At 44.7% G+C, this 16998-nt stretch overlaps 1 protein-coding gene across 1 annotated transcript in view; it reads right to left on the minus strand.

Moving 5' to 3' along the window:
- arhgef10 (Rho guanine nucleotide exchange factor (GEF) 10) overlaps nucleotides 1-16998 on the minus strand; it is a 64214-nt gene that overhangs the window by 18312 nt on the left and 28904 nt on the right. Inside the window, exons 17-24 of the mRNA XM_080012052.1 lie at nucleotides 15649-15794; nucleotides 13478-13665; nucleotides 6421-6536; nucleotides 5370-5497; nucleotides 3867-3967; nucleotides 2912-3033; nucleotides 1128-1214; nucleotides 361-599 (exon numbers count right to left, since the gene is read on the minus strand). Of these exons, the coding sequence (XP_079868178.1) occupies nucleotides 361-599; nucleotides 1128-1214; nucleotides 2912-3033; nucleotides 3867-3967; nucleotides 5370-5497; nucleotides 6421-6536; nucleotides 13478-13665; nucleotides 15649-15794 (1127 nt within the window). The remainder of the gene's footprint in view (nucleotides 1-360; nucleotides 600-1127; nucleotides 1215-2911; nucleotides 3034-3866; nucleotides 3968-5369; nucleotides 5498-6420; nucleotides 6537-13477; nucleotides 13666-15648; nucleotides 15795-16998) is intronic.

Consider the following 16998-nt stretch of genomic DNA (forward strand, 5'->3'; position numbering starts at 1 on the left):
AAGTGGAAATCCATAAGATGGTGGTGTTGTGGTGGATTACCCAGAATTCCCTTCAAAACTTTTTTTTGCTTGTTTTTAATTTGTTTTTCTCCTTTCTATGTATTCGTATCAGGGTGCTGTTCTTTATTGTGAATGTTCACCCATAGCACGTGATGGAACCCGCGGACCACAGTAGCAACAGTGTATAGAGGAGCACATAACGCTCATAACGCAAATCCATTGAATGGCTGTTTCTTTCTTATTTTCTCAAGTGCCAGCAAAGTAAATATTAGACGCATATCAAATATGGGATTTAAAAAATAATAATAATAATCTTACAGATTGCCACTTTAAATGGATGTCTGAGTGGCTGTACGCTACCTTCCCTCCTCCATGCCCAGGCAGACGGTCGGGGTGTCGCTGGCTCTTCCTGGGGGTGTTGGTTGATGGTGGTTTTCTCCGGGGGTTGAGTCCCCGTTCTCCTGGGGCGGCAGCTCGGCGGGGACGTAGGCCATGCAGAGGATGCGGGACTCCACGTTGAAGCACTCCGTCACCTTGGGGCTGGAGTTCTGCATGGCCACAATGGCGATCTGCCCCATCTGGTTGGTGCAGCTCGCCACCTGGACCCAAAATATGGAAGGTTTGATTAATAGTGGTTTGGCGTAACCAAGGCAACAAATCTGATATTATTCAAGTAAAAAGATGCTTGAAAGGGTATCTGGGAAGGATAATAGCTACGCATAATTAACAATCCCATGTTGAAAAAGTGTCAAGACTGGAGTACTAATATTCTTGCTTTTCCAAAACATAAATTCCAAAAAAATCTATTTTATCCTGATACATTGTACAAAAAAACCCCAAACCACCTCATGTACAGTATCTCCTCCATTGCACGCTGACAATGATTGTGAATTCTTTAAGATTGTTTATTCCACACTCTGACCTTTTCAAATGTAATCAGCTAATACAAACTAGTGGTTAACGGGCTAAAACTCAGTTTTAACACCGGAATGGTTCTTTAAAGGGCACATTTCGCTTGTTTTCAAGCTGGTCGTGAAAAAAGAAAATTCAGGTCATGAAGAAACCCCCACGGACATTATGTTATGATTGTAAATGAAAGATGTAAAACAATGAGGAACGGGTCTCACCCAGACGCAGCCGTGGCCCAGGACCGGGGTGTCGGCGGTGCTTTCGATGTTGATGTGCGGCTCCGGGTTGTGGACCGCACACTCCACCTGGACACAGGACGGAACCACATCAGGAGAACAGAATTTATACTTAATTGAATATCAGGGACATTTTTCTGGGCTTTATAGCTTTTGTGATCAGTGAAATAAATGAGTCAATGATGAATTACAAGTCATTGTCGTCAGTGTCAATTTAGACATTTTTGAATTCAGAGTGCTGGTGTGTAAATATCTTCAGAGTGGAAATTTCGACCCACAATTTCACATTTATTCTACACATTCTAACATCCACCCATCACATCCCATGGTTTTACATGAACTAGAACAGAGGTACCGAACTTCAGAGGCCAAGCGGGCCACATTTAAACCACAACAGACACAACAAGGAAACAACATATTTGTACAGTTATATTGACTGTATTTACCAGTGGTGCTTAATATGCTGCACAGTCTGGATGCTCATTTTTAATGCATTCCAAAGCATTGTGGAATATTAACCATAAAATATGAACTAACCCCTTACCCATTATGGAATATAAATAAATATGCTAAATTTGAGTAAAAGAAAAAAAGTTTGGTGGATAAACTTTTTTAATGCATTATGGAATGATTAAAAAAATATATAATTATATTATAAAATAATTATTATGTAGGTAAATAAAGTTTGTCTTGCTGTTCTTTTGAACGCAGCATTGCAAAGGATCGCTGAGTATGGAAAAAATATTCTCAATTGGAAAACATTTTATTTGGGTAAAAAAACTTTACTTTCATTGTGGGAAAATAAGTTACGTATTTCTTGAGAGAAATCATAATCCACATTTCTGTTTATTTATTTATTTAATGACAAGGTATGTCGGGGGTCACAAATTAAAGGGTCGGGGGACACCGGTTGAATAAATATGAACTACAAAATGACGGATTTGGCGAGTGCACTTCTTATGTGATGAAGTTGCATCTGATTCAGTAATTGACCGACCAGATTTAAGGCAAAAATATCGTCTGGTCAAAGCTAAAAGGTCCACGGCCAGTATGGGGACCGAACACGCGACCTTGGCACCACGCGCTATCCGGCCTGGATAGAGAGCCAGCGAGAACGCTCTCTGGGAGATTACATTACAGGCACAGAGTCAAAAGGCATTACTCAACCACATCAGACACACATTATGACATTCATTTCATTCACAATTTCCTATTTTTGTCATATTATTTTTATTGTTTGTAAATATTTTGGGTTTATTGTATATTGCCAAAATGTTTCTATTTTTATTTATGTGTAAGGTGTATACATCCATCGACCCATCTGTCGATCATCTATCCATCCATCTATTATACTGCCTCTGTAAAGCAGACTCTGTTTCATGGCGGTATAATTACAAATACAGTTATGTTCCTGAACACATATGAGAGTTTCCTGAATTTCCACCGGGGGATCAATAAAGTGTTCAATAAATCTTATCTTAAAAGCGGAAGCAGTATATGTGGCTTTTGAAGAGCAGAGAGAAGTCAAACATTTACACAGCGCCCAACCTGGAAAATGCTATTTTTGGTACTTTATGGTTGGCAGCAGTTATCTTATATCAGTATCACCCATTTATCACACTTTATCACTGTGTTTAAAGTTGAAAATTGCCATTCACGCTTGACATATTTCATCAACACTGTTGCTATGGCTTTTCAATCAGAGACAGAGAGTAGGAAGAGGTTGGAGTACGGTGTGTGTGTGGGAGGGTTATGATGAGCACTACCTTGAACTCCTGCAGTTTGGACATGACCACTGGCATCTGCCCAAGCAGCAGAGGATGCTTCTGCTTCTTGATGTGATTGCCGTCGTCTTCCGCAAAGAACCAGCCCTGCGCATTGTCCTCCTCTGTCACACACACACACACACACACACACACACACACACACACACACACACACACACACACACACACACACACACACACACACACACACACACACACACACACACACACACACACACACACACTCTTACACAGGATCTCTCCAAATGCTCTGTATTGTCGGTTGAGTCTGTACAGCGCAGGCCAACTCGAGACCCCTGGGGCTCTTGTGATGAATCTTCAAAAACCTAATTCACTTTGGACGGAGATCTTAAGACGAGACAAACGCACACAACTTTCTCCTTCATGGTGTTTTTGTTGTATTCTTTACGCAATTTTTCAAAATATTCTCAAAAGCAAGATTTCCCTGTTACATACAATGTAGATGAAGGAATTAATAGTAAGCCATTCTGTTATATTCACCAATATACTTTGTTCTTATATACTAGATTTACATACAGTATATAGGTTTATTAAATATCGCCAATTTTACCAAGTTGCAGCCTATGAGCCTACAGTATATGTTCTGAAGAGTGCTGCTGCTCCAACACCACATTGGCTTCGTAATATGATTATTTTTATAATATTCTATTTTACCTCTGTTTTTTAAGATATTAGGTGAAATTGTGTGGATTAATTAATCACTGCGATTTCAAAATTTGCAGGCCATATTTAACAATACATTATAAGCATGTGGCAGGGCCACAATAAATTGTCCTGCGGGCTGGAGCTGGATGTGGGCTCCTGGGCCCGTGGTTACAGACCCCTGGACTAGAGTAGAGTGTCCATTAGAACAGAGAACACAGAGAACAAACGTAGAACAAAAGTAGTATGAAAAAGTATGAAAAATGAGTACCCAGAGCCAGCTTGGCCATCTGCAGGTTACTGATCCACGACTGTTTGACGGCCGGGCTGAAGGTGTTGAAGACGGCGTTGAAGTACGTGGGCTTTCCGGTTCTGTGGATAGAAAGTTAAAGAGGCAATAGATAGGTTTTCAAAAAGGTTGTTTTTATACTCAAGGGTTTTATGATCTACCTCATTTTTCCCGTGGATTGGTACCGAGTGGCAGTCTGAATGCACCGTGAAAGCGAGGCTTATAGGGAACCAATCTAAACGCAGATGGTGTCATTATTCTGCAGCCATTACATGATGGAATCAACATTAACTTCATAATGATAAGCAAAAGCAAAAAAGTTTTCTATCGCCCCTTTAAAAGGTCACGACGGAGGAAATTAGGAGTCGGTCGACACCGATATGAAGCTCGGTCAGATTCAGAGAAACGTCTTTACTCAGTGACCACAGAGGAGGTCACAGGGGTCACGGGCGAAGTGATGGAGCCTGACAGTGACGTATGGGAGGGGAGAGACACTTATTGTAGCGCCATTTGTTTCGGAAAAGGCTTCTCGGTCGTTCGGCAAGGGTGAGAAACCTCCGGGTTAGGGGGACGATGAAGGGATGATGGGGGGAGGGGTGGAGAGGTGGAAGGGTGGGTGAGAGGGGGACAGCTGTGTTTCCAAACATAACTGGATAATATGCCAGCGACGTTGGGCACGGGGAGAGGGGGTGGGGGGTTGGGATGGAGTGAAAAGAAAAGCGAAAGGGATGGAGTGAGAAAGGAGAGAATGTGTATCAGGGGCAAATATCAGGGTTCATTCTGGCATTACAGAATGCAAATCAAGAACTTCTACATTACCATTTGAATTACAAAATCAAGGGGAATATCACAGGTTTTCAATGATCGTCTTTTTTTTTTTTTTTCCCCCTGAAGCACTTCAACACAAAAAGGGTATCAAGGTATTCCAGCACTTATAGTTCTGAGGCCAAAATTCAAGCACTTCAAGCACCTCAAGGACCAGGTACGACTCCTGAATGACACAAGATTTGGTCACAGTGGTAGAGAATGTGAGTAAACAAGTTCAAGGTGGGCACTTGGAGGGGGGGGCGTGTGTAGATAGTAGTGTGTGTGTGTCAGCTGCAGCTGCCTCCTGTCGCCAAAGGCCGACCACAGGGAAGCATGGCGGCGGATGGAAAGAACAGCTAATATGCTCCCTGGTGATTCATGCCTCAGATTATCACGGGTGATGGTGGTGGTGGGTGTGGGCGACTGGTTTATCCTGTGTAAGGGGGTCGGGTGGTGGTTGTGGTGGTGGTGTGGGAGGGGTGGTAGTGTAGGATTAGGGGGGTAAACGGGGGTAAAAGGGGATGAGACAGACCATGGATAAACACAACCACAAGGGTGTGTGGAGGATGGGGGAGGGGGTGTTATGAAGATCGGTCAAAGGGGGATCATGGCTCTCATGCCCCAGACCAGTTTGTGTGTGTGTGTGTGTGTGTGTGTGTGTGTGTTTTGAATACACACTTGTCGTGTTTGCCAGGGAGCTGGAGCTGGATGCGGCAGCGGTCGGCCGCTCGGATCTCCTCCTCCTTTTTGAGGATGAGCCTCTGGAGGCCGGACACCCAATCCTGGGCTACGGTGGGGTTGACGTTCTGCACCCGGACGAGGGGGTGGGGAGGGGTGGAGGAGAAAGTGGGATGGGGAGGAGGGGGAAGAAGGGGTTAGGAAGGATGTGAGACTGGAGTATTTGCAAAGTATACTGCTTTTAATATTTGGGGAGTCGATACTTACTGTGTACAAATCGTAAGACTGGGCCCTGACCTTCTTTATTTCCTCTTCTCCCCGTCTCTCCATCACCCCCCGCCCCTCCCCCCCTCCCTCCATCTCTCTGTGAGCCTCAGCTCAGCTCCCTGCTACTGACGGCACAAACACCGGCCTTATAGACTCTGGTTGCTCCACGCTACAGACAGGTCTCTGTGTGTGTGTGTGTGTGTGTGTGTGTGTGTGTGTGTGTGTGTGTGTGTGTGTGTGTGTGTGTGTGTGTGTGTGTCACAGATTGAGATGACAAGCTCGGACTGCCCAATTCAAGACCTGGGGAGGGTCGGGTGGGGTAGGGTGGGTACAGAAAAGTCAAACAGTCCACGCAGGCACATTCCACCGCTCAAACCTAATATGCCGGCCAACCAGGCGGCTGAGATTCCATGGAAACCCGAGTTGAACTACAAGGGACCAAACGTGATTTTGAAAGGGAGCCGTTGAGGGAAAGTTCCTCCATGTCCGGCTCCGCCTGGCTCGCCAGAATGTCCAAATACACCCTCCCCAAACAGAAGAAATACAGAATCATTGTTATGGTAAAAAGAACCTGAGACTCTGCTAACGTCTAAATTAGAGGGATAATGGTGCAGCTTGAATGTGGTGCCTCTATGAATGTGCTTATCACTTGCAGATGGTGTTGTTGTGCAATATGGTTGTTAATTGTTTCTTTAAATTGACACCATTTTTTTTTTTCCTTTACACAAGATTGAAACGGAATTTGAGTTTTTAAAATTCAAGCGGTGCGGTTTGCACGGCGTACCTGGTAGTTGCCCTTGAGGCTGCAGATCATGTTGGAGATCTGGTTAACCAGGCTGAGGTCATGAATCAGGTTCTGGAGGTCCTGGTAGAGCTGGCCGGGGCCCATGTACAGCTTGTCTGCACGGGAACATAACAACAACAAGTACAGTTAGAGAGGATGGTTGGGGTGAATGTGCCGACTCATCAATCTCACAGTCTGAGCTAGCGGTTCTGATCGACAGGTTGCCGTCGATGCAACGGCTGTTGGCGCTTTTTTTTTTTTTTAAGACTCCCTGGATTAAAGTGCCTGATTGTTAATGCTTAGCAGAAATTGACATCGTCAGCATTTCTGAGCAGTCTGAAAGAAAATAAGTTTTATAGGAGTCACGAATTTTTTTTGGGCCATTACAAGCGGTTACAGAGATGGATTTTTACTGACGGACGACAAGTTTACGGATTGGCCGATGTGCGTGCAGGGCCCCTGAAGGCACAGAATCCACGACTTGACAGGTTGTTTGGAAGGGGGGCAGCGATCTGGGAGGCCGCGACCGTCGCCCCCCATTCCCCCGAGATAAAACTATGAGTCATAAGAAGAGGAGCGTGAGAAGAGAACCGCGGTGCAAGGCCGGTGTAATGAGTTAGAATGAGACCAACTAGTAAAGACGAAAATCAATGCAGTACAATCGTTCCCGCAGAGTGCGGTGACAGCTCTGCAGAGTTAGCACTGTCCTTCAACTTTGGGCTGTGTGTGTGTGTGTGTGTGTGTGTGTGTGTGTGTGTGTGTGTGTGTGTGTGTGTGTGTGTGTGCGCGCGCGCGCGCGCGTGTGTGCGTGAGAGAGAGAGAGAGAACCAGTCACACAAAAATGCTTTTACCTTTCCACAACTTTGCAATTTTGAGGGAAAACCTTTACACTTTACACTTTTTACTTTTAAAAAACAACAGTGAAGAATGTGTGTGTGAGGCCAGTGATTCTCAACCTTCTTCAGATCAAGGACCCTGAATTTGACAGGCATTAGGCCACGGACCCCATTTGATAAGATTTAGTCTCTGGGACCCCAATCTGAGAAGATTTATTTTATTGTTGGATATGATTTAGGCCAAACTTCCAAAGCGGTCTATAATATATAATAATGGTGAAGTTGAACTATTAATCATTTTGCTGGAGCCCCCCTGGAACCTCTTCAAGGACCTCTGGGTGTCCCCCAGACCAGAACTAGTGTGTTCGGCAATGACTAACTAACGAGGTAGAAGGCTGGATGTAAATATAGGGAGAACTCAAGCTTTGACAAGTATTATATTTTTCATCTGGGAATTTTCTACTGCGTGCCATTTCCCTCCACTACGTCTGTGAGACCAGGAGCCTTGAGCTCCCTCTCCTTCTGCCAGTCTATTTTCTCTCAGTCTCTCTCTCCCCCCTCCTCCACCTCCTCTCTCAGTCCCAGAGTTCCAGCTCCATGGCAACACCCCCATCCCCACCCCCTCCTTCCTGGAGGACTTGCAGGGAAACCCAAGCCTCGTCTTTAAACCTCCACCAACTAGTTTGTATGCAAAGGTGGTCCTGCACAAAGAGAGGAATTGTTACACAGTTAACTTCCTTCCGGTTCACAGGGAGGGGATTGGAGAAATGCGGTTATCACATGCACACACGGCACAGCGGGCATATTTGGGTGGGGAGTTCCACTGACATTTACATGCCCAATGAGCTTCCATAATGTCAATCCCAAACAATGATTCAACTTGCGAAGCACTCCAGACATTAAATCTATGCAACCTGCTCGCTTGGTGAAGCCTTGACTGTCAAATCGATTTTATTTTATTAATTTATTTTTGTTACTTTGTAAGTCGTTCCATTTTTAATGCATTTATGCTCTCTGGTCCCGTACGATGGAACCGGGTGAGCTTTTCATGGTGGCCGATCAGTCTCAGTGAGAGCAGATACACAGGCGGGTTTGTCTTCGGGTCAGGGGTTTAAAAAAGGCTGAATAATCCTCACGCACCTCCTGGTTGACACATCATTCCAAAAAGAGCGGCAGCAACAGCATCCCTGAACACAGGTCGCTTTCTGACATAAAAATGAGTGAAAAAGGAAACCAGGTTTTGGATCTCCCCTCTCCAATGAACTGGCTGTTTAGGGACCTGAAGCGGACGTTGCATTCTAAGGCATTTCAAATTCATTACAAAAACTTCGTTAGATTTAGGAAAGGGGAGGTCCCATATTGAACCTTTGTTTCTCTGTGCTCTCTGTTAACAAATAAAGAACGTCTTATTCCTTATTGGATCGCTATCAAGCGAAAAACGCAACTTGTGTTTCCAAACATTTCTGAAGCCGGCTCCATGACTTAATTCTAAATTTATAATAAAGAGATTAACTTTGAACTGTTTCCTTATGTAGGACATTTCCCAAATAATTAAAAAACGGCAATCTCAATATCAAAAGTAAGTCGGGGAAGTTTAAGAGCTTCACTTACACGCCATGCAATTAACATAGCTGAAATGACCCAGCCCCTGATGAGAGGGGGCTCTATGGAAGACCTTTCCACCTCAGGTCCAACCTCCTCAATGGCTCTTTGTGAGTGCGCCAAGAGCTAGTGCATTCCCCACAACCCCCGGCCTAGAATAACCCTGGACATCTTCTGTGTGACAACAAAATGAACAGTCAGCCCGGGTTTATTATACGTTTCCTGTAGACACAAAAGGGGTCTGTGGCGGGCAAGAAAGGAAAAAAAAAAAAAAAAAAGGCATGAAGACTTTGCAGGCACGAATGACTGCTCTTCGAGGTGGTCTGTGTCTAAACAGAGGTGAGCTAAGCTTGGAGACACCCAGGAGGATGACATCATGCTACTGGACGGGCTTTTCACTGACCCAGCAGCTTCTGGGTGAACCCAGTGGACTGTGGACGCTATAATTTCTACTTTGTCAAAGGGTCCCTGGATGATGCAGCCAGAATGCTCAACATGCACATGAGGAGCATGGGTTTGCTAGGGAATTACTAAATCCAACTTTTATAAATGACGGTGGTTCAACCGGATGGCACCTTTACCATATGGGCAAAATGCCTTGCAGTGACGCAGGTTTTGGGGTCTCTGCCACAAAATTTCCTGTCTCTCTTAAAAAAAAATAAAAAAACAGGTATTATTTTTAACCTAAACCTTATTTTCCAGATCACTGGGAGTCAATCCGAGCAGGTGGCATGAGAATCTTTTGAATATATCTAATATTGAGAGAACAGCTTCAGCTGAACTGGGGCAATCACTCACCAAAGAATGTGGTTGAGATTCCCCCATTGGGCAACAGTCCACTGAGTTTAGAAACTCATTACTGAATCTGAAACTATTTAGAAAGGTTCTCATGGCAATCACTTGGTTTGATTCCCGATGAGCAAAAATAAGGTTTAGGTTAAAAAAAAACAAAAACAGAGTACTCCTTTAACTGCTCTCTTTAATTAAAGCCAAACTGCAACAAAAAAAGAAAAACATTGGTAGACATAAAAAAGAGAGAAAAATTTTTTTAACAAATTATATATATATTTCAAATTACACACACACACACACACACACACACACACACACACACACACACACACACACACACACACACACACACACACACACACACACACACACACACACACACACACACACACACACACACACACACACACACTGAATGTATTATTCTGTATGTTTTCCTGTAATTTCCATGTATATTTGATACTGGGCTCCGTGGCTACGACGGTCAGCCATGGTGCCCGGACGAAGGCCCTATGGTCATATCAGCTTGATTCAATGTCAACATTTGCCTCATCTGATTCAATTAGTCACAATTACAGGGTGACCCTCTCCAGACAGGGCAGCGAGGCCCATATGACCCCAACTCCTTCGGGGGTTTTGAGCAGCCGCATCAGGTTTGGACATATGGACGTGAAACCATCTCGCTAGCTGTCTAGCTGCAGCCTCCAGGAGGTTCCTGCAGTCAGAACAGATGTTACGCAGGTCCGTCTGTGGCTTCTGCTAAGCCCTGCTGGACTAAAAGTAGGACTACGGCCATGGTTGGGGGAGGGCGGTCGCTCAGCGGGGGTAGGGACTGATGGTCTTTACAGTGGAAGTACTGGGTGGATGACAGGGTGAGGATGATGAGTGATGGGTGTCGGTGCCTAAAAGTGCAAGGGAGAAATGAGAGAGAAATAGTCCCTGGCAAACTGAAGCGGAGATAAACTGGGGATGTGTAAACCCCAAACCATCAGAGCATTCCCAGTGGGGAAGAGGATGACGAAGAGAGGAGGGCGACTGCTGTATGATGTCTCCGATGAGTCTTGTCCAAATGGATTTGTTCAGGTTACAACTAGGGATGCATATTTAAAGGAATTGCCAAAATAGATACAGTAGTTGTTAACCTTAACAACCTTAACCTTCATTTAATTTCATTTCAAAATGGAGAAGTTTGAAGCAAGACTCGCTGAGCTGGTTCAGGCGTACAGGAATATTTACGCCCCGCCTTTGCGCGAGTTAAATATTTTAACTTTTTGCCGTCCTCCGCGACGGAATGATCCTCCCCCTCCGTGCCGGCCAGAAAGTGCCCTTTCCCGTCTGCCATGTTCCACCTGAACGCGGCATTAGTTGTTGAGCAACAATAAACATTTTGTTTCCTTCTTGGCATCGAGGAGCTCCCATTTTCTATGCACAGCCATGTTTGTTGTTTGCCATTCTTCTGGAAGCCTCCGTCTACTACTTCCTGCTCCACAGGGCACTGTCCCGTCGTTCTGGTGAGTACTACTACTTCCTGGTTGGGTATTTTTATTCTCGAAACGCCCTGCGCCCCCTACATCCCGTTGATACGACTACAACAAGACCGCAGATTGTTAAGTTCCCATACCCCTGATGGTATGGTTGGAAAAAAAAGGTATAGAATCAAGTATTCTATTGGTATCGTGAGCAAAACCATACAAACAGTCTTTTTTTTTTTCTAGACCTGGGTACAAAAAGGATCGAATGCAGGTGTTGTTCGACTGGAGGAGTTTCGATACTCCCTGGTATTGGGTTATTTTGGTCGCTACCTTAAAAGGCATTGAGTGCCAATACCCAGCCCTACCTGTACACCACCAAAAATGACAGTGATTCCCCCAGGAATTGTGCCAGCCGGTGACATAAGGAATGGTCACCGGATGATTTATAATATTGCAGGTAGATTGGCAGCATAACTGGCTTGAAATGACCTATAAGTCAGCCAATCTGTGGCTTTATAGAAATCAAAGGGTTTTTTTTCCCCCCCTCCAGAGCTCAAAGAATCACAATGAATCACAAATAAAAACACAAATAGGACCAACTCGTGCAAGACACCCAAGATATTTCTTTAACATCTGAAAACAATCCCGATGCTCTGGACGGTGGGCAGGAGTGGGAAGTCAGGGGCTCAAGCCGAGTGCATCAGATATGATCATCACCTAAATCGATGGTCCTCATGACAACTGCAATGATCCATATAGACACGAACCTCAATTGTGGAAAAATTGTACTTCCTTATTGGTGCAAAAGCCCCCTGCCCCCCTTTACCAGTGCTATGGCTCCAGTGGTATTTATCGTGGTTGGTGGCCTACATGCAACAGCAAAAGAAAGGCCAGTATCAAAGTGTCTAGACGTGAACATTCGAAGAAAAAAAATAAAAAATAAAAATGGAACAGTGTGCAATTGCATTCCAGATGGAAGACTTTAGGGCGAGGGAGCGGAGGCGGGAGTGAAAAAGAGAGCGAGAGCCAGAACCAGAAAGAGAGAGGGGGAGAGAGAGGGATCAGAGCGCTGCGTGTAATGGACTGGTGGTAATTCTAGTCTGCGGTCACAGGCGATGAACGAAAAATAAACCTGAGCCGTTGACCTCGGCTCAAACTCCGACAACCGGCATCAAACACTCCAAACACCACCTGATCCGGCCACAACGTGGGTTACACGCAAACAAAGTCACACACACACACCCCAAACAAATCCACATCTCAGAATAAAAAGTGCACAACCACAAATCACACAGCTCAGTGATGGCTGTTTTCTTCAAGTGGCTGAGCAGCTGCGTGGGACAGGGGGGGTAGAGACTCGTGGAAAGACTGAGGTCACTGGGCCCAGCGGAGGAGGAGGAGGAGGAGGAGGAGGAGGATGATGATGATGGGAATGAAGGAACTGCCAGAGGAGGAAAACACTCAGTGGAATCATTTTCATATTATTTGTGAAATATTCGGCTGGAAGACTGACTCTTTGGGAAATTATCAGCGAGGCAGGAAATTGCGCCGCCGTTCTATTCATCGTCGTGATACGGGTCAGTAAATGTGATGGATTCTAGTATTCCACGAGAATACATCCACCAGGATTTGTCCGTAGTTTGGAAGTTTTGGAAGCCCTACGTGGGCGGAGATCATTGCTTAGTCATAACTTCTTCATTCATTATGTATTTTCTATTTATTTTACCGGGTCAGTCTCACTGAGATTCTGAATCTGGCCAAAAGAGAGACCTGGCCAAGGAAGCAGCAGACAGTGTCACTGAATACGTAAAAACATAAACACATTAAGGAGACGGCAACAGAATATCAAATAACAAGTACACCTTGAAAGGGGTGGGAATCTAGGAGGTAAAACGACCATAAACATCAGCCTCCTCGCCCACAGATTTAACCCCTTAAACTTGCTCAGAGAGACAAAAAATAATGCAGCAATTTGACCACAGATGATGTGCGACGTTTGGACAAAATAGCTACATAAGTAGTTTGGGAGTTGACCTAGTACTGGTTTGTAATGAAAAATAAAAGAAATTTAGCCTGCTCGCTGCCAAGGATCGTCAGACCACGCTCACATAAAGGGAACGATGATGAGTGAGCGCTTTAGAATTGGTGACAAACCTTATTTTCCACCGGGAATCCATCAAGCAGCACTTGTTCACCTTGAGCAGTGTTTCAACTCCAGGAGCTGACTGGCCTGTCTACAGTGGCGATTACCTCACATCACATGCCTATCTCCACACACGAGAGCGAGACAGGTGGAGAGGTCCGGCAGATCGCCGCTTAAAGCCCTGAGGTCGGGAGTGACTGAGAGGTTCCTACTTGGCTTGGCGTTGATGACCACCTTCTCCCCGGAGTGGGGGGCCTGGTAGCGGCTGCTGTCGGCCATGTCCTCACTGGAGCCGAACTCCACCATGTCCACCAGGCTCAGCGGCACGCTCCACTTCAGGAGGAACTTCTGGCCCGGGGGCCCGCTGCCGCTGCCGCTCCCACTGCCGTCCTGGCTGCATCTGCAGTGCACGTGGGAAGAGAACGCGGTGATTAAATGTTCACAAAAAAAAATCCACAGGAGTTTGGTTTTGTGTCATCTTGTTGTTGGTGTTGTTCTCCTTTTTTTTTTTTTTTGGTGAGTGGGAAGTGTGTGGGCTCCAGGAAACATCAAGTGTCAAAGGAGTGGGTTCTATCGCTGCCAAGGTTCAGTGGAGACGAGTGGATATTGCGATATTGTGAAAATCAGAAATGACAATATGTTTTGGCGAAATCCTTGACATCACCAATTTGATGACAATTTTGGGGTGATCTTTGGTGTTTTCATTGGATATTTAAACACAATAAATATTTGAGAATAAATCAATAGTGTGGATATTAGGACAAAGCAGGTAGAGACAGAAGAGTATCATGGGTTTCAGAAAATTGCATTAGTTTACTGTAATACCGCCTTAAAATTGAAACATATCACAATATGATATTACCAAATCCCAGACGATATCTAGTCTCATACCACGATATTGATATATCGCCTGGCCTGATCAGATTTTCATTTTTTTCCTCCAAGTCAAACAATTGGTAAGAAGAATTTAGTAATTACAGGACAAAAAATTGGAACCCCCGGGTCAGCGCTCGACTGGTTCTCTGGGGAATAATATTTCAAAGCACCAGTGGCACACAGAGCTCTGAACCGAGGACAGGACACACTATTGTGTACACCTCTGTTCAGCTATTTGGGTATTCATTGGTGGACAACAACAACTTTACACCACATAACCCCATCAGCGGAGGTACTCTATGTGTAAAGCTCTATGACAGCGATTCCCAACATGGAGTGCCATACCCCTCTGGAGGTCGCCAGCGATCAGAGGGAGGCCTGGGATGATTTGGATCAAATAGGAAATAAAAATTGTTCAAATACCAATTTTAACACTACTCTATGCCCGAAGAGCCTTTCTCTCTCAAGGCTCCAGACTAACTTTTCCAGTAGTACAGTAGCACTGGTGCTCCCTACTGAAAGTTTCAGGAGCACCAGCACAAAATTTAGGAGCACCACTGAAATCGACATGCAACGCAACACATTCATATTTTTTCCATCTTAACTGTATTACTGATTAATGCTTTGGTAATGAATATACAACTTGCAGAAATAACAATGTGCTGCTTTATTTCAAAGGAAGAAGTCACAATGTGAAGTAGTACCTTGAAAGAAAAAAAACCATGAAATTAAATAGTGCTAGTTAATTTGATAATTTATAGACACCAAATAATAAATACAATTATGGAAACATAAGGTATGTGGTCAGTACATTACTGTCATTGACAACCACAACAAAACAAGTTAACAAGGAACTCCCTCTCATTTGTCTCTCCTTCCACTCCGTTTAGAGCACATCCCCCTGAGAGCTACTAGGGCTGGACACAGATTTTGTGTTTGTTTGTTTGAGTGAGAAGAAGTAAGATTTTACCCATTTTAAACAGTAAACAAATATAGAAAATCAATATGTGGCAGTCAGTGATGATATTCCACCACAAATAAATCCATTATGTATGGGAAACTGTGAGAACCTCAGCTCTTCAGCGCACACACACGCACGCATGCACGCGGTCCCTCCCTCCTAGTGTTTCACATGATGTACGATGATTAAAAAAGACTTCGCAAGTCGTTATAATCGAGTTATATAATTTAGTCGCACAATGTCCAAAAATTGTTGCAAAATGCTACTAAATGGTCGCAGTCTTTAGCCCTGTCTCTCTATGTTGACAATAGAGCCAAATCAGACAAAATGACTGCCGACCGATCTACAACAAAATTAATTGCGGGTTTTAAATGGGGCTCTCAGAGATTGAATCAGGTTTAATTTGGGGGGGGGGGGGGGTTGTGAAGTGTATGCTATGCTTATCTGGGGAGAAAAACCATTTGAACCAGAAATTGCCCAAATAGTCATTTGGTACAAAAATCAAAGTCATCTTTCGATGGTGTGGTTGGGCATTTCGGCTCCTACCGGACGTTTGGCGTCGCGCACATGAGCACGTCATTGAGCAGGAACAAGCGTCGCTCCTTGGTCTTGACAATCTCGCCCCGGTCGCTGTACACGGTCTCCACCATGTCGTCAGAGCGGATCAGGTAGCGGCTGCCGTTGCTTAGGAGCTGAGGGACGGAGGCGTGAGGTCAGAGGTCAAAGCAGCATCTCCTTTAAAGGTATAATCAAGCTGGTAAGTGTACCATGACATCAACCGTTTGTCATCCTTCTACCCACAACACATGTTCCTGTGCAGATACCACAGGGCTGGCTGCAGATAGACAAATGGACAAATAATTACATCTTGGGAAATTATGGTGTTCCACGCACATGTTGCGCCAGGCTCTAAAAATACACTATTCCGCAAAGGGAGGACTTGGCAGAAAATGTGAAGTATCTGAGCTGGGGATATGCCTCACACACGAAAGAAGAGAGAATCTCTTTCTGAAAAGAAGGATTTGATATTTTAAAGCAGACCTATTATGCTCCTTTTTAACAAGTTAATGTAGGGCTCTGAGGTCCCCATGTTTTTGTATTTTTTTGTTAAAAATAGCACTCAGAGTATGCATTCTAGCCATTCTAACATGCCTCTATATAACGGGCTGTTTTCTGTGGGTGGAGCCACCCTCCTGAGACACCTAGTGTAGTTCTGTGAGCCAATGGGGTGTGAGCACAAGTTCGGGGTTCTGTGAACCGATGGGGTTTGAGCTTTACTCCGGGTTCCATTGTATAAAGTACGTTAACTTTCACTGGCTTCACTATCAGTACACCAAAATCTGATTCCGAACAAATTTAAGGTGACACATAAGCAATCCAGTTGCTGAATCAAAACTCATATTAGATCTACAAGGCCTAATAAAAACATGTTGACTTTCGTTGCCATTCTGCAGGCTTGTGGGGGACACGGACACCGCACCGGGACTCTCTGGCGCAGGGATTATTTATTTCGGGGACGGACGGGGCCTAAAAAATGGCCCTGGACACTTTTACCCCGACCATACCACCACAACCGCAGATACTCCACCACCCCCGCCCGCACATACAAATACACCAGCCGTTGATTACCACCACTTACAGTATAAGTATCATGGATGGATACTCTAGGCTACTGTAACATCAAAACAGAGCTATTTTAAGAGAAAGTGAAAGGTTTGTTGCCAGCAATCCACCCCGGTGATGACACCATGATGGATCCAGGCAGTCATTGTTCCATGAATGTCTATATTTGAACAGGCTGTACAATCTATTTCAACATGGGAAATAAGTCAGATAATGCCATTGTCCACTTGATCACTTTAACCTTGACACTTGAAGGACTTTGTCTTCAGGGCA

This window comes from Zeus faber (genome assembly GCF_960531495.2).
Source record: "Zeus faber genome assembly, chromosome: 13".
In the NCBI taxonomy this organism is placed as follows: Eukaryota; Metazoa; Chordata; class Actinopteri; order Zeiformes; family Zeidae; genus Zeus; species Zeus faber.